General features: G+C 33.9%; 1 protein-coding gene across 1 annotated transcript; it reads right to left on the reverse strand.

Moving 5' to 3' along the window:
• Window positions 1–1,942: 1,942 nt before the first annotated feature.
• Window positions 1,943–4,562, reverse strand: LOC107405225 (glutathione S-transferase L3). Its single transcript, XM_016012252.4, has 10 exons — window positions 4,408–4,562; window positions 4,234–4,308; window positions 4,052–4,112; window positions 3,759–3,845; window positions 3,539–3,637; window positions 3,342–3,444; window positions 3,155–3,231; window positions 2,859–2,966; window positions 2,380–2,460; window positions 1,943–2,240 (listed from the first exon to the last, which is right to left on the reverse strand). Exons 1-10 carry the CDS (start codon window positions 4,416–4,418, stop codon window positions 2,226–2,228), a joined length of 717 nt encoding a protein of 238 aa, XP_015867738.2. The 5' UTR covers window positions 4,419–4,562; the 3' UTR covers window positions 1,943–2,225.
• Between the last annotated feature and the right edge of the window lie 14,944 nt (window positions 4,563–19,506).

Consider the following 19,506-nt stretch of genomic DNA (forward strand, 5'->3'; position numbering starts at 1 on the left):
CCCAAAAATATATATATATATATATATATATATATATATATATATATATATATATATATATATATATATATATATATTTATATATAAAAGTATGGGGATCTTAAAAAAGTATTTTGTGATTTTTCTAACTGAACTAATTATTGGATTTATTTTCCAATATTAACCAAACTTTAACCAAACCAACGGGTTCAATTTGGATTTTTGCCCATCATGAATCCAAAAATAATTTGTTTATCTATTATTATTAGTAAATTTGTAATGATGTGAACCTAATATTAGTTATGAACCACACTAAATTATTAAAATTATAAATATATTTTATTTAAAATTATAAATATATTTTATTTAAAATATAACCTAATTAGAATTTTAAAAATATTATTACATATATTCAGTTCTTTTTAGAGTTGAAAATTGGGAAGGTTAATAGTTAATACCTTCTACTTTATTATCATAGGGAGTTGATTTATCTTGTAGAACTGGTGGCCGAATTTCGTTATATATCAAAGAATTTCTACTTTTGAGGAGTGCAACATTATGTCAATATGTACAATTTCTATCACTTTGCCTCCCACTTGAGAGTTTTTAATTCCTTTTGTTCTTAATAAGTTGCTTACCAAAGATATATCTATTTATCTTTCTTAATAAAATCTTCACTTTTTACCCTCTATATATATATATATATATATATATATTAAATGAGTCTTTATTAACTAATCTGCCAATTTATTTACCAAGCAAATATATATATATATATATTATTTAATTGGTTAACATATAAATATAATTTAAATATGAAAAATCCAATCTTTAAAGAAATAAATATAAACCAATAAAAAGATACCATATATATATATATATATATATTTAATAAATAATTTAATAGACTTAGATGTTGTTTTTAATATTATTCTAATTTTAGTATCTTGTAGGACAATATGCACCAACATTTTAGTTATTTAATTAAAAGCAAACATAAAACAATGAAATGACACACAATTTTTCTAGCGTTTGAGAGAAGAAAGCTTGGTTTTGGATATGCGGATTCAAGAAATTTTCTCTCTGTGATATAATTGGAGTTTAAATTTTACGAGGAAAAAGAAAAAGATATAAGCCTTATAAAATTTTAAGTTTCCTTTATTGTTGAAGAGAAAAACTTTGATAAATTTCGTATCTGGCGTTTACTTTCACTGTTTTCCAACTCTTAATTCTAGTTAAAATTCCAAAGAACTTAAATCTCTTATTTTATATATATATACATGGTAGGGCTACAGTTGGACAATCTGCAGCACTAAAGTTGATATTGGTTTTGCTGTTGTACATTTATAACAAAGCTGTTTTTTTTTTTTTTTAAATATCGATTTTGGTGCTGATTAGCGTATTAACTGTGCATACCATAATCTCGCTATATATATATATAATTTTTACTTTTTTTTGGGAGAAAGACTCTATTTTGCTGCCAATGTTGTACAAAATGTTAATTCATCCAGACGACCATAATTCTTTTTACAAACCATCACATGGCATTCGATTTGTGCAAAGAATAAAAATCAGTGTATTCATGGCGAGAACTTGATCAACTATGTCCTGCCATCAGGATCATTAGTAGAACTCAGATGCTCAATTCAATAATTTAATAAAAATATACTTTTCCGTATTGTTTTTTTATTGTTTTATTTTTTTTCAGTTTTAAGAAGTTGAAAAAGAAATTAAATAGAACCAATTAATTATCATATAAACGGTTTCACTTGTGATCATCGCCAATAGCAATAAGATAGCTCATTAGAAAATGACCGACCATTCATGAATTTACTGCTTGGAGTTTTGTAGTCCTCTACCGACTGGGTCTCACTAAACTTACAATATACCAACTTTATACAGAAAGTTCAGGATTTTCTTGAGAAATAGGCACTATTTATCAGTTACTTTAAGAAAATGATAATGAGAGCAAATACGGCACGTCGCCAAATGACCCTTTGACGTTTTCTTATTTAAATAAAAGCATGGCATACATAGGTATGGCAGCAACATGCTGAATACAAAGGCTTAACAGGACTCCACCAAACACTAGCAGATACACACACAAGATTCGTCCTTAAAAAAAAAACAAACATAAAAAAGATACACATACATACACAAACAAATATTTCTTAGATTGGGGAAAACATTCTAAGTAAATTGAGCCCTTATTTATAATATATCCAGAAATCCTATATTTGGCAACTTCAGTGCTGATCATTCTGCAAACAAGGAAGAACAAATTTAAGAGGTTCGATTTCAGCACACAAAATATATAAGACAACGAAAGAACAATTCACATTTTGAAAAATTCACATTTTGAAAATCAAACGCATACTAAGGCTGCTAAAGAGATGATACCAAGAAGCGCTTTTTGTAGAATTCAACAAGCTCTTTTGGATTAGTTTTCGTTACTTTATAAGCATCAATCTTATTGAACTCCTGTAAAAGCAAAGGGTAACTGTTTAAATCATCATGCATCAAGAAACCGAATGCAAGCAATAATCTCATCCAATCAGAAATGATATCTACTAATCTGGTGATAATGAAATGATATGTTGCAAATGAATTATGTGATGATGAAATTGATAAGCACAAGATATCTGGTTGATCTTTATATTAGATGGAGCATAAGTATCACAGGTTCTAACCAAACTGCCATATTCATGGGTAAACTTCTACTTTGGTTTGGAGGCAGGGAAAACAATTTCAATATCATGGAAACAACTGGTAAACTTCTGCATCCATGCGAAGCAATCCTAAACCCAAGATTGCAAACATGTCCAGATAAACACCACTATTGGCTACCTCACAAATAGCTAATGCATTTCATAATATACCTCAATCCACAGTGCTAGCTTAGGCCTGCCTGCTGTGATGTCATACTTGAACGCCTCTGATAAGAAGATTTGGAATCTCTCTACAAATGGAATATAAGCTATGTCCACCTGTGAAGATAACATTTTTTATTTTTGTTTATTTTTCAAATAAATCAAAGGGAAAAAGAAACAAATCATACCATTAACAAAACCAAAATCACTTTCCTAAAAAAATAAACTACAAAACAAGCTGGAAAGGTCATTGAAGGTATAATAACCATGGGTGAATTTTAATATAACAAAGAAATTCTACTTACCAAGCTCAATTGTCCCAGGAAGAATGGCCCATCATCAAACTTGTTAAGAGCGTTTTCCAAGTAATCAAATTGAGCATCTGATCATTACACCAAAAAGAAAATAAAATTGAGCAGCTGATCAACGTTTTGGTCAGTGTAACATCATGTACGAAAGAGCATCCATAAGGGAGTAACTGAGAAATCTTACTTGCTTCCTTTACTGGGTCTGATTGAAATGAAGTATAAACTCCCCCTACAAACTTATCAAGGTACGATATCAAATCCTCGCCGAACTTTCTTTTGGCAGGATCCTACAAAATTTTATACACAGCATCGTATTGGTAATATGTTTCATTGAATAAAACAAGGTTATCAGACAGACAAATAAATCTCTATAGGTCTTACATCAGGGAAAAGTGAGGGTCCTTCAAAGTTGCTGTCCACATATTTGATCAGATCTATACTTTCTCCAATGACTTTTCCATTGTGTTCCAAAGATGGCACCTATGGACAAGAAAAACCTTTATACTCTAGCAAATAATAGTAATAATAATAACAATATTAATAATAATAATAATAATTTATTAGGAATCAAAGTAATACGAAATTTGTTCAAGGAAATTACCTTATTCCCAGCGTAGACCTTTTCCTTGTACCAAGCGGGCCTATTCTGAAGGTTAATGGGAACTAGTTTGATCTTGTCTTGTAAACCCTTCAAATAAAAAATTCTCCAACAAAATTAAAAAAAAAAAAAAAGGGGTATCGAATAAATCCAAAAACCCAAAAATTAAAAAAACAGATTAAACAAAATTAAGGTAATGAAGAGGACAAAAACGATTGGGTCCGTGTCAGGATTTTTTAACAAAGAGTACAAATTGAAAATTAAAAAATAAAAATGAAAACAGAGAATTGAACAACCTTATAATTCCTAATGATCCAGACGCGTTGAGCAAATGGGCAGGAATAAGCGATATACAACCTTCAAAAAGAACCCACTTCATATGAATACTACCATTTGGAAGGGAATTCGACAGAAACACAGAAAAAATACACAGAAATAAAAAATAATAATAAAATAAAATTGATGGAACAGAAAGAACCTTGTTGTTCCATCAAAGAGAGGAGGTGGGCTGGCAGTGGAATCCAAAGGTGGGGGAAGATCCTCGTGCTTGTATCTATAAAACCCAAAAGGAAAATCAAAACAAACCAGCAAGAAATTTTACAAAAGCATGAATGCAGAAAAACCCAGATTAAAGAAATTTTTAGAATCTCACAGGGACGCCATTGATGGAGCTGTTCAGTAAGTTTGAGCGAGATTTTATCTTTTTGTTTGTTGGCAGTGAGGATTTGATACACAATGATGTCTAAGTTCATAGCCAGCCAGTGGCAGTGTCTATTTATAGAGCCTTTGGAGACCGCCACGTTGCAAGCGGAGACGATTTTTTATTTTTTATTTATTTATTTATTTTTTGGAGGAAAGCAGTGACGATTGTATGCGTGAGGACTTGCGTGTCAACATTGAGAAATTTGAAAAAATGGTTCTATTATAAGAATTTGGTTTCGTCTTCCTTAGCCGTATAATTTGGTTATCTTTATTTGATCAGATATTGGACAAAGGATCGAAGGGTGATAAGTAAAACTGATGGTGAAGGAAATTATAAATATTCTACCGAACCGTCTTATTGGATAATAACACTTTCATGGACTGGTTAAAAATTGAGAACTTTTAATATAAAAAAAGGAAAAAGAAAATGACAACTTCAATTTGACAAATGCTTGTAAAACATTTTTCCGTTTTCAAAAGTAGACAAGTGTTCACAAAAACTGCTTCTAACGTTTTGGGCGTTATTTTCTGGAAAAATGATTAAAAACAAAAACAACAAAAAGAAAAAAAAAAAAAGAAGAGAAAATAACGTTTTTTATTTTATTTTATTTTATATTTTGTTTTGGAAATAATTTAAATACAATAAAAATTCAACCAAACTCCTAATTTAGTATTAGCTAAAATTAACGCTTGAGATTGTCTAAACGACCAAAGGGAGACTTGGGAACTCTGGGAGTTCCTACGAGAAAGTAGAGTCAAACTTCAGAGCTACATTCTTTGCTGTACGCACCTGATTGGAAAGGTGACGCAACTTAGCTCCCCCTTGGGTAACACTAACCATTTCACTTTTTTGACGAGGGTATCGCCTTTCAAACGTGACTCGACTCGGTACCGACATCCGTGAGTAATGAGCACTCTCTCAATTTTGATTCCGATACGGGGGCGAATTTGACAAACGACAAGCCACTATCGTCATCAAAACGACACACAGATTATTTACAGAATTGATGCCGCGCAGTCTCCGCACCATGAGATGATGTCGTTTGGTCGTTGTCATGTTCTTTTTTTGGGAGAGTGGTTTAAACACCTTTATATAGCAGCGTGAGCTCATCATAAATGGACGATCAAGCTCCGTTCCTTCCCTAACTTACCTTAACCGACATGCCTCTAATCCTAGTGGTTTGGAAACCCTAACCCATTATCGTGGTGGCAGTTTGAACCCAAGCTCACATGAAACTAACCTTCTCTGATTATTGCCTCCACCACGGAAACCTTTCTTCATTCCCCAGAGGTTGATAAAGCTTGCTTCGTACCTCGCCCAGTTCTCTTCCCTCTGCAAGGAGCAATTTCTAGGGTTTTCAGGCGTTCATTTTCCACAGAAGGCCTATACATAGAACAAAATATACTATATTTATAAGGAGCTTTCTTTCCCATGGTGGCATCTAGGTTTGGTGTCTTAGGGTTCCGAATCCAATTCGTTTCGGAATCAAATCGTAGTCCTACAATCTAATGACTTCCTTCACCAGTAAATGGCTCAGTTTCACTACTTCCCTGTTATCTGTTTTGCCATTCTCTACGTCTTCATTGTTCTGTGCACGATTCCTAACTTTGTTCTCACAGTCACGAACCAACCTGATGACTTTTCCATTATAGATTCCGATTTGAATGTCTTCCATCAGGATTATTCGCCGCCGCCACCGTCGCCACACCCACCGTCCGTTTCATGCACCGATGATCTGGATGGAATCGGCTCCTTGGACACTACGTGTCAGATAGTGGCCGATTTAAACCTCACTGGCGACGTGTACATAGAAGGGAAGGGCAATTTTTATATCCTACCTGATGTGAGGTTTCACCGTGCAATTCCTGGCTGTTTTATTACAGTTAACATTTTTGGTAGTTTTAGTTTAGGTAACAGTTCATCGATTTTAGCCGAACGCTTTGAGCTTGTGGCGTATAATGCGAGCTTTCTCAATGGCTCTCCGGTGAATACCACGGCGTTGGCCGGGGATCCACCGCCGCAGACGAGTGGGACCCCACAAGGGATAGATGGAGCAGGTGGGGGACACGGAGGGAGTGGCGCGTGTTGTTTGGTTGATAAGACGAAGCTTTCCAAGGACGTCTAGGCAACGACGCAAAACGAATTCGGTGTCAGACCACCTAAATGGGCTCAACATGTAGAACCGCTCAAGGGTTTTTTTCGAAAACTAGCCACCGTACAAATCCATTTTTGAAGAATAGCAAAAAAAAAATTTTTTTAAAAAAAACTAGTATACTTTTAACTCATTTGGACCAAAATACCCTTCATTAAGTTTTTTTTTTATTTTTTTTATTTTTTGTTTTTGTTCTCCATCAAAACACGTTTTTTACCTTTTGTTCTTTTCATTTTTTTTTATTTATTTTTTTTGTTTTTTCTCTCTTTGGTTTTCAAAACGCAGCTAGGGTTTCCTTTCTAGTTTCCCTTTCAAAAATCACGATTGCGATCACCACCCAGAGTTAGAGGAGAGCACACCATTGTCGTCGTCAATCGCTATATTCCGACCTCTCTAGTCATTGCCACAGCCACAGGTACCACCGCAGCGACCGTCCATCATTGTAAAGCAGCCCCTGCGCAGCTTTCGGGACTTTCGGGAAGAGGGGTAGTCTTGTGTGTAAGTATAGCATCTCTGGTCGGACTTGCCTAGCCCAACTAAGAAGAATCGAATAAAATTGCCCAACTCCCATTCTTGTGTGTAAGTCTGTTTAGTTAACAAAATTGTGAATTTTGTTTCTTTCAAATTGTTCAATTTCTGTAGTATCGGGTTCTATGGGTTTCATGGGTTTTGTGAATGTTATTTCTGCAATAGCATGATGCTCCATTGATGTTTAAAAATTAAAAACTATAATTTTGTTTTCGTTGCAGTATCATGATGCTCCATTGATGTTTAAGAATTAAAAACTATAATTTTGTTTTCATTTTCGAAAGGAAAATGCACAGAAAAGTTGGTTTGAACGAAATGCATAACCTCGGCAACAGGTATCGATTATGGGTGGTCACCTTGTTAAGTCGTTGGTAGCCAATACACACCCTTAGGCAACCATCCTTCTTCTCCATGAACGAAACAGATGTCATTCACGATGATATGATTGATCTAGCAAAACCTTTATTCATCAAATCTTGCAGCTAAGCCTTTAAGCTCCCTTAACTCTTATGGAGCCACATGGTATGACGGTAAGGAAAATAGATCGGTATCCAAAGCCAATTCAATGGTGATTTGATATCCTCTTTACGATCGTAATCCAGGTAATTTGTTGGGAAAACGCCTTTGAATTGCTTCTCACTATGAGCACTTCCAACTCTCACCATCTACTCGGGCATCAACCACATGGGTTAAATACCCTTGACAACCATTCTCTGATAGCTCCTTAGAGACGAGGATAGAAATTAACCACAGTAAAGGCCTCCTAATTCCTCCACAAAACATCACTTCAGGTAAGCTGAACCACTTTAACTTTACTCCTTTATGGTAGCGGTCCATAAACATAAGATTCTTAACTACTCAATCCATATCTAGGACCACTTCCAATCCTAAAAAAGATTCACAAATAGGATCTGCCCCCATTGCTTGACATTCAATAAAGAAAAGGCAATCCTCGACCATTGACTAGGACATAGGAATTCTCCGTTAGGATAGGTGATTCTAATTGACACCCTCGAATATTGGAGTTATTTCAACTCGGACAACGAATTTGCTTCGAGATAAAGGGAAAAAAACGCTTTAAGATGATTAAAACAAGGGAATAGACGCGGATGGGACGCACAACAATGCACAGTTCCTTAGGAATACTAGAACCTAGAGCTCTGATACCAACTGTCAGGACCCCGTCCAAGATCCCTCATCGGAACCCTAGACAAATCCTGATCCCAGGGAAACACCATCGAACCTTCCAACGGAAAATCCGACAGTATCTCCCCTAAGGGTAGGACTTACCACAAAATTCCCTGCACATAAAACACATTCCAATAAACACCACCTTATTCCTCTCACCTTACTATAATTTGTTTCCACAAATTTACAGCACTCCAAAATAATAACAGGAAATTAATGCAGTATTTAATAAAATGTGTCCAATACAGTATACAGAGCATTATACATATAAATATGAAATTAATACAATGTCAGATAAAGAAGCAATACAAGATGGAAAGGAAAAAGGAAGGAAATGCTTCTTGGACTTTCGGCAATGAACTGAGACTTCAGGCTCGCCCCGGACGATCAATGACTCCCAACCTAGACCTAGGGGAACAAAATTCAAAAATATGAGATGCTAATCATCTCAGTGAGTGATCCTATCTACTGTACAATTATAATAATAATGATAATTATAGTACATTTGATTAATTAAGAATAAATAAGTAAATAAATAATAATTAATTGAAAATAATATTTTCTCTCAAAACATTTTCGCAAAACCCAATCTTTTATGCCCCAAAAATCAAGGAATAATTAATTTGAAAAAAAAAATTTAATAATCCAAATACGAATAAAATATAATGAAATATAATAAAATAAATTCAGAATACTTGCATCAAAGAAATATAACATGAAAGTGAAATTCAATATATAATTCATAAAATTTGATTTAATAAACTAAAATAATCAGTATCAAAAATATAATTTAAATAATTACAAACAGTCCTATAAAATAAGTGGTAAAAATATTATATAAAAAAAATTATTTTAAAATATTCAACCAATCTATATAATAAAAATACGGCAAGATGTATTTTAAGAACATTGATTTAAAATAAGTGACATAAAATATAAATAATTATATTTTAGAAAATACTAATTGGAAACAGATGATAAAACAAATTAAACACATTTAATTTTAATACGATTTTAAAACCTTTAGGATTTGAAATTTATATCTGGAAAATAATACTTGACACACGATACTATATACTAATGATGCCCTACGATACCCAGCGTCCTGAGCACCGTCCGGCGGGAGGTTAAAGAGAGAAACTTGCATACGGTCGCTCCGGCATCCCGACAGCGCCGCTACTTAAATCGTCAACTCGGCCATGGAGGAGGGTGGCTTATGTGCACTATATAAAACTTGTCTGTCCTCGGTCCGATGGCAACTCACGGGAGACATTATAACTTGCACGCTCATCCACATATACAGTACAGAACACCAGTACTGTATGAGTGCGTCTAAAACAAATAACCATATTATTTTTTAAAAATAACAATTTTTCCAAAACTCACCGTGGGAATTATATCACTTTTCAAAATTCATATTTCCACATTTTTCTTTAATATCACTGGCATAAATCCATCGATAATAAATTCCCAATTTCAAATCCATTAATGAAATCAACAATAATTTAAAATAAATATTTCTTCAATTCTCCAAACTTCAAAATATAATTAAATCACATGATAAACATAATAATTATAAAAGAAAATTGAAATCACAATTTCTTTTAATTCCCAAATATATTTTTGGCACCCAAACATATATTAAAACAACATGCATTGGCAATATAATTTAGATGGAAATTCTCTTAATATCAAATACATAAAACGTATTTTTCAAATATCTAATTATAAAATATTCCAATAACAAAATCCAATAATTATTAAAATAAACCTCAAATTCAAGAAAATTCTTAAAACCCAAAATATTTATAATACACAAATAATTAATTTCCTTCAATTTTGGCACAAAATTTCAATTAGAAATTTACTAAACAATTAACACATGAAATAAAATTTCCAAATATATAATCAACACAAAATATATACAATTTACCAACCCAAAATAATTTTGAAGGTGGGTCACTCACCTCGAGCACGCAATCTAACCAAGATCCTCCATAGGATCAATTTTATGATGCACGCGTGCTCCTAGAACAACAATATTATACAACTTAAATAAATTAATATTTTATTCGGATAAATAATACCCGATACCCCGGGAGTTTAACACAAACATTAACCAAAATTTATGAGTAATATACCGAAACGAAACTTATGAAACAAGGATCACGGATTGAGGCTTACCTCCCGGAGATCGGACCTGTGGTGGCCGGGATCTTGCTGGAAAACTCACGGAATTCAAGTCCTCAATTCTCTTAACCCATCGCGAATTGGAGGAAAACGACCTCGGATTTGGGTTTAGGGAGGTCGAATTAGTGGGGAAGGATAGGGAGGTCGAATCCGCCACCGCCGGCAGCACGTCCAGTGGCCACTGGCTGGGAAACTTGGTTAGTGGTAGATCTGGTGATGGGTAACTCAACGGGACCGGCAGTGAGGCAAACGGAGGTCTGGTTTGGGAGATATCGGCGAGAGAAGGAAATCGACCACTCGTCGGAAAATGGCCCGATCCCGGCGCGTCGTCGGCGATCTAGCCGTGATTTTTGGCTGGCTGGCCGATTTTCAGGTGGGCTTCAAGCTAGGATGGCGCGTGTACTGTTCGGGTGGTCAGAAATGGGTGAACGGCGATTGGCCGGCTGGGTTTCTCTTTCTAGCTCTCTCTCTCTTTCTCTCTCTCCCCCCTCCTTCTCCTTCTCTCTCCTCCCTCTCTTTCTCAGCCAGTCAAAACGCCCGTGGGTGCCACTGTGCATTCACAAATGGGTCCACTTTTTTTTGACACATGGCACCACTGTTCACACACATACAGATCCATGAATAGTAAATGCTGTCTCGGAAAAACTTCATAGTTCCGCAACTTTCAAACCACATGTCCAAATCGGACGTGCCGCTAGTCTATGAACTCATATTGACGAGTATTTCACAACCATGCATGAGTCAAAGCTCAACTTTGCATGAACAAAAAATCAACTCCGGCACCCCTTAGACAATTTGGATCTCAACTTGTTTTGCTCATAACTTCCAAACCGTAACTCTGTTTTCAACGTGCTACTAGTCTATGGACTCGTGACAACGTGTACTTCATAACGGTACCTCGGTCAATGTGAAATTCCACCAGGAACAAAAAGTCAACATTTGACCCCTTCTCGGTCAACGACGGTCAAACCCGGTCAACCTTAGTCAAATTTTAGAAATTTTCGATGTATTTCGAGACAGGATGTTACATGTTGAGTTGTTTATGGATGACAATGAGAGTGATGAGGAAAAAATGAAGAACCATAAGTAAAAAAAAGTCATCTTTGCAAATTTGAAAAAGCTGCAGCAGGTTTGTAATGTAAAATATTCTTCATGATTACATTGAACTTCCTGTCACTGTTTAATGCAAATGTTTGGGTGACTATTTATTTATTCTTTTATTGGGAAATATAGGAGCTAAAATCCCTGCTTTCACATCCTCTACAACCGCAACCTTTTCCATGTCGATACTTACTAGGGATAACTATCTCTTTGAGATTCTTTCACGTCCTCTATAACCACCAGGGGCTAGCCGTTGCCACAACTGCAAGGTAACCTTTCTCTAAAAGCACCAGTGCGTGCTCTATTTTTCTTTCCAACAACTTTAACATTTTTTTCCTTCTTCCTGTTTGCTTAAAATCTTTAAGTACACATTCAACTACATTGTTGCTTAACATCTTCAACTTTAAATTAAGTCTCTGTTTTCTTTCCTTAATGGACATTAACTCTGGTTTCTTTCTTCTTTTTTTAGAATGAGAATCTGCTTTGTTTCCATATATATATATATATATATATATATATTTTCCTTAATTAAGAGCTAACAAAAGAATAAAAAACGAAACAAAGCAGAGAAAAAAGAATAAAGAAAAATGGAATTTAAGTGTTCAATACAAAGGTATGTGCTTGTCTATTTTTTATCCTTATTTATAGATATTTATGAGATGCTTTAAACTTTAATTAATTCTTCAAAGGGGTGAAAAAGAATATAATTGTTCTTTCATTCTTCAAGTTTTACTCGATCAATATATACAGAATGAGAGAGCAAAACCAATATATATGGTCCACCCACCCTTTGAATTGATTAGAAGCCATCTATTATTTTTTATTCTTTAAGCTTTACTCAATCAATTTATTCACATTTTGTTTTAAAAAAAAATATTTTTCTAATATTGTATTTGACATATATCATTTTCTTATATAAATGATGAATTTACAAAGAGTAGTGCTTAACCTCCTTTTTTTTTTCTTTTATTTATTTAGTTTTTGTGTCTATAAAACGGTTGATTTTAAGATTGGGTTTTTAGCTGTTATGAGCTATCATTGTCACTAGTTTGCAAGGGCCAAGAGTGAAAGTAGGAAATAGCAAATCTGACCATTAGAGAATTAAAGATGTTGAAATATATATATAGCTAATGGGCTTAAGTCCATGCACGGTTTTGCTTTTATAATTTCTTAATGTAGTCTCCAATTAAAAGAAAAAAGAGAAAGAAAAAGAAAAAACTAAGTAACTAACAAGCCTAAGCTAACAGAGTATAGTGGATGGAAGATTGAAAAAAACATTGAGAAAACACTGCATAAACACAATCCAACTTTAGCTGTTTAAGTTAGCTTATTAGCTAGTCACTTAGTTAAGTTCTGTTTGGTTATAGAGTTACTGATTGCATTGTAAACACTGCTGGTATAAACACAATTCAACTTTAGCTGTTTAAGTTGGCTTATTAGCTGGTCACTTAGTTTTTCAGCATGTTTATTGTTCTTTGAAAGGACCTTGATTCTAAAGACACTTATAGTAGGAGTCATGTTCTTAAGTTTTATGATTAATTAGTATAGTGCTCTGAAACATATCTCTTCCTTCAAGCTTGAATACTTCTACTAATGTTAAAATGTTATTACTGAATTAATTAAACTTCCTAGTTAAGCCTTAGTTATTTAGACCAGAAAGAAGACCATGAAAATGGTAAAGCATACTTGATTGGCATTTGAATAATGTTAAGTGATTGTCTTAACACAACTTATTTGTTCTTGCGGTTTATGACTTGAGAAATTGCTATATGTACGGTTCTGCATAAGATGTAGCTTTAGCATGTATTTCTGATTGTGCCAACATTTACTAAGCTTGTTATAGCATGATATACCGTATAGATAGATTGATATACGCATGTGACATTTACTCTGTTTTTTCTCTGCATTTTGCTCAAACCTATGTACCTTTAAGTTGTTTACATTTTGGTATAAGCAATTTGTTCCATCCACATGTGTGCATGAGGTTTTTTTTTTCTTTGTTTTGTTATTATTTGTATTGGGGGATTTTAATAAATGGACATTACTGGAACTAAAACAATATACTAATTGTTATTATTAATTTTGAAACACTATCAATCTTTTTTTTGTTACTAATATTGATTTTCTATATTTTTCAACATTGGAGGAGTAAGTGCTGGACCGAGCAAAAAATTGAAGCACAAAATTTGCGATCGTTAGAGTTACAAGTGTTTGCTAAGAAAATTACATACACACTTACAGAGATAGAGAAAGAGAGATATATATATATATATATAAATAGATAGAGAAGCATTGGTGGCGGTTTGTCCCCCATTAATGTAAGTTGCTTCTCTAAACAAAACAAAAAAAATGTTGCAAACTAATTTCACGTTAATGTAACGAACTAATCTGAGAACCTTTATTTGTACTGTATTGAATAGTTTTTCAGAATTATTGATAATTTCCATAATGTATTATTTTAGAAATGATAAGTCATCTCTTTATAAATTGCTTAATTTTGAACCTTTGTCATTATGAGCCATGCTTATAATATTGTGTTATTGGTGTGACGGAAATGTTTGTGTTGCATGGTTAGAATGTGAAATGTGAAATTAAAACTATTATGAAGTTGTGTTTTTGCTGAATTTTATGGGAGGTTTGAACGTGAAACCATAATGATTAGTATGTGTTAGAACTATAGGTTATCCTTAGGAAGCAATATCACATGCCCATGGTTGGTTTGTTGCCTAATGTATAATATACACTAATATATAGAAGATATTGTAGCTTTTAAATCCACATATGCATTGGTTCGAAAAGATTCTTTAGCCATTTTCATTATATTTTTGCACAAATCCCGTTAGATGTATGTCATTTAGGTTCTGGAAAATTTTCCACTTGGCGGAAAAATTTTTCCTCCAGGAGGAAAATTTTTCCTTCAGGCGGAAAACTTTTTCCTCCAGGAGGAAAATTTTTCCTCCAGGCAAAAATTTTTTTCCTCCAGGCGGAAAATTTTTCCTCCAGGCTTTTCCTCCAGGCTTTCCTCGTGTAGGAAAAAACGTTTCCTCCATATGTTATGCTTTGTTGTATTTGATTTGCAGATAAATGGATTCAGATTACCAACGAAGGTTTTGGGACTCGGAGCTATCGAGGGCAAAGATTAATTGTAGATCAAACTTCTGGAAAGTCGTGTCGGATATTAAGTTCAAGCTGACTCCAGCCCAAACACAGAAGTTCGAGGATAGCTGTTTTGGCCACTTTTTGAAGGCCAAAGAGATGCAATTTAGTGGCCACATCGTCAACAGCATGCTATATAGGCAGTGTATTTGTGACGACAATGATTCTATGGTATTCAATTTTGAAGGGCGTGGTGCTAGATTTACGTGGAGAGACTTCACCATAATTACAGGTCTACGGTTTGGTTATGAACCCAATAGGCGGGTTAACATCTCTACTCGTATAGTAACACCTATTTTGGCAGAAAGCAAAATGTCACTAACTCAAAGATAACCAAAGCTTTCATGACTGCACAGTGAATTGTAGACTCTGTTGATAAGTTTACATGTGAATTGGCACAAAATTCCTCTCAGCAAAGTAACGGGAAAAGCCCCTTAATAGATACATGTTTGTTAAATAAATATTAACTATTGAATATGGTTCTAATAATACTAATATATGTTATAATAATTGTTTTTTTGTAGTGGTGACTGTGACATGTTTACACTCAAGACCATCAAGTTTTTACATGCTAGATTACCAGTGACATTCACGCAAGACGACATAGAGTTCTTTAGGAAGAAGTATGCATATGAAGCTTACAACAAAGAACTAAGCATATGAGCTGGGTGGTGATGCATTTTTCTTTCCTTTTGTCATGTTTATAGATGCATATTTTTTATTATATTAGACTTTTAATTGTAAAGATAATGGTGGCTTATAATGTTCATTTAACAAAGATAACGATGTGTTATTGATGTAAGGATAACTAATTGATCTTATAGAAAATGTGCCATGTTTATTTATTAGAATTCCATTATGCACAAATGTCTTACGAGCTTAATTGCAAATTCTAAAAAATTTTCCGCTTGTCGGAAAATATTTCCTCTAAGAGGAAAACTTTTCCTCTTGGAGGAAAAATTTTCCTCCAGTCGGAAATCCCATATGGAGATCAATTGAAGCCTCTGGATAATTTTCCGCCAGGCGGAAAATTTTTCCTCCAAGTGGAAATCGTTGAATAATTTTTACTTCTATCATAAACTAATTTCCTCCACTTGGAAAATCAAATTCTAATAGATTATTTAAGTTAATAGTGGGGTAAAAAAATTGAGAGTATAGACAAATATTAAATAAGATAAAGATGGAATTAACAAAAAATATATTGACATTTAAAATCAATAACCATTTTAAAGAAAAGAAAAAATGATATATATTTGTTTTTTTTTTTCAAAATCATTTGGGCATTTCATAAAATGAGATGTAAACTAAAGATTTAAAATCAACTCTAGAAAGCCTCTTTTCATTTGGGATTAAATTAAAAAAAAAAAGAAGATTGCTAATAAATCTTCTACCGTAGAGTAGAAAATATAATATCCAAGATATAAAATAATTATCAAAATATATTAAACCATAACATTAAATTAAAACTTTCTAATTCGAAGCATAAGATAATGGATTCATACATCTCTACCTATAATGTCCAACACCACCGCATCGGCTACATCTACGTCCAATAACATCTTCACCTTTGGATGGTATGCGTTGCATCCTCAGCCTACTAGCTCGCCTATGTGTCCATCTTGGTGGAAGAACAATACGACTTGTCACGTCATCGGAGGTATGCCACTGTTTTTCATCTAACATAGGGTAAATTGACTTAGCATAAGCTGCACGATATGCATCCGCGGTGTAGTAATGAGAACACATGCCATAAGGAGTAATTTTGTGGTCTCTGCAAGCGGCAATACAATGATCATAAGGATATTGATCAAGATCGAAGACTTTGCATGAGCATATTTTTTATTGGAGATTAATTGTACCCCTCAAACTCCTACCTTCTACAAGAAATTCATGCATATTAATGGCTTTCACACGTAGTCCGATGGACTCCAAATTTCATAGTTTTAGTTGCTCTTCCATATGGTCGGTCACAGGCTTCGTCAATTTTGGACCTGCAGTACGTCGCTCATAAAACCACCTTTGAAGTAGATCCCATATGTGCTCAATTGATGCTACTATTGGCATCTCTCTAGCATTTAGCAAAATACCATTCAAGCTTTCTGCAATATTGGTGGTCATGATAGTGTACCTTCTACATGGAGAAAGAAAACGTGCCCACCTTGTAGGGTCACATGATCGAATATACTGGGCAATCCTACTGTTTTTTGCCTTAATTTGCCCCATATAAAACTCAAAATCTTCAACCAAATATGCACTAACTGCGAGCATGAAACATTGTATTATTGTTTCATCTTTCACATGTCCATTTGCTTTAATATTTCTGCTTATATGGTACGTGCACAGTGCATGGTATGCATTGGAAAAAACGTTGCGTAATGCCCTTTCAATAGCGGGGTTTATCACTCACAAACACCAAATCCGAAAAATCTCCGATGGCATCCTTGAGGTTTTGGAAAAATCATGTATATGCTTACTTGTTCTCTCCATCTCCAATGCATAAAGCCAAAGTATATATTTGCTTATTGCCATCCATGCCCGATGCAATATACATGTACCCTTTGTATTTCCCTTTCAATGTAGTTGCATCAACAGCCAACACGGGTCTTATGTGGGATTTAAATCCCCTAATGCTTGCTCCAATCGCCATAAAGAAATATACAAAAGTGTTATTATCGTCTGTTTTGATACATATAAAAGTCCCAGGTTTTTTCGATACTAACTCATAACAGTAGGCAGACAACTTAGCAAAATTCTTCTCTGGAGATCCCCTAACATTGTTAAGTGCATACTCTTTACCTCTCCATGCTTTGTTGTAGCTTATATTCACCCCATATTTCTGCAAAAAATCATGTTGAATTTCTTTGAGTTTGTAAACACGTGCAATACCTTCATATTTAGATTTGACATATTGTCCGATAACCCGGCTACTGGCCTGCTTATGTTTTCGATGCACGATATCTAACGAGCAACTGTGTACATTATCAAAAATTCTCACAACAAATATTTCTCCATTTTTAAATGTGGTTGCACGTAGTCGCCATTTACAAGTATTTTCCAAGCATACAACCTCATACCGTTGTGTAGTTGACCGTGTCACTTTGAACTCCTTATTTTCTCGCATGCAATAGATACTCAGTTTATTCTATAAGTCACGTTTGTTGTGAAATAATTGTCCAACTACTATGCTCTCATAGCCAGTGAACTTTGACGAAAATATGGCCATAGAACCACTTCTATTGCTCGATGATATGTGGTCACTTGTAGCACGATGAACCCTAACATCATCAACTCCTTCATTGTTCATTTTAGGATGCATATCACTATCATTGTCCGGCAACTCATGATCAAAATCTACATCATTATGATCAACATCATCCCCTGCTGCATTGTAATTCTCATCATGATCAATGTTATGCAACTACTCATACTCCTTATCATTAGGAAACCGTTTAGCATAGTCACCTTCAACATCAACTCCTTCGTGGATGTTAAATGATGTCCAAGCCCCACGAACATCAACTTGATCTCTAAACTGAGTTTCTTGAATCATAATTTCCTGAGATGTAGCCTGAATAGGTTCAGTACCGGAAACTTGTGGTAGACGAACGCCAATTTAAGGACAAGGAAAAGAATGAAGATTACCCCCACTATCCGAAGCAAAGGCTGTTTGATGAACATTTCTACATACATGTTCAACTTTCGAAATCACCTCAACATACATTGGAGGCCACATCATTGTCATCCATTCATTCCTCACTTCTTGAAGAAAGCATTTCACATCCTTATCACAGCGTATTTCTGTACGATCCAACTTTTCTGCACATCTTCCATATATCCATTTTAGCTTAGCAAATATTCATTTTGACATATCTCAATAGAATTGAAAATCTCATCCTCTAACTCTGATTTTGTGCATCTCTTGCCGACAGAAACAATTATATTTTTACCATTTCGATATTCCCAATTACCACCATCATTTTATACCAATGTTCCATTGTATAAAATCGCAATTACAATATCATCATCGTCTATTTTACTACAAAATTAAATGAATAACATTAAACTAAATCAATAAATATATAAAAATTTGAATAATACTAAACAAACATATTAACTGTATTAAAAAAGTTGATTCTGTTTTTTTTTTTTTTTTGAGCCAAATATAGCTTTTTCCTACTAGCGGAAAACTGGCGGAAAATTGGCAAAAAATTGGCGTAAAACTTGCGATAACAAACTGGAGGAAAATGGTGGAAGTTCATCTTTTTCGCCAAATTTCCTCCGTTTTTACTGTTTTTCGTAATTTTTCAGTTTTACACAAATTTTTTCCCATTTTCAAACCATATGCCACCTAAGTATCTTTAAACTCACATATAACAACTCATAAATTAATTTCTTGCATACACATGTTAAATAAAAAGTTTAAAAATTCCAAAACTAACAAAAAATACAAGAAAAAAGAGAAAAAACACATATTTCCTTAGTTTCATCGAATAAGAAAAAAAATAAAATTTTTACCTGAGTTTAGTTTCAGATATGAGAAAATACAAGAAAATGAGAGTGAGACGAGATGAGATGCAAAGAGTAGACTGTTAGAGAAACCCTTGTATGAACGGCTGTGTAGAAGAAGAAGAAAGGGTAAAAAAAACCTATTGCGTAATTTTCAATTTTATCAAGGATATTTTTGTCCTAAGATTGCTAGTTTTTTTTTTTTTTTTTTAAATTACTATTCTTCA

The sequence above is a fragment of the Ziziphus jujuba genome, chromosome 11, assembly GCF_031755915.1.
Source record: "Ziziphus jujuba cultivar Dongzao chromosome 11, ASM3175591v1".
Classification (NCBI taxonomy): Eukaryota; Viridiplantae; Streptophyta; class Magnoliopsida; order Rosales; family Rhamnaceae; genus Ziziphus; species Ziziphus jujuba.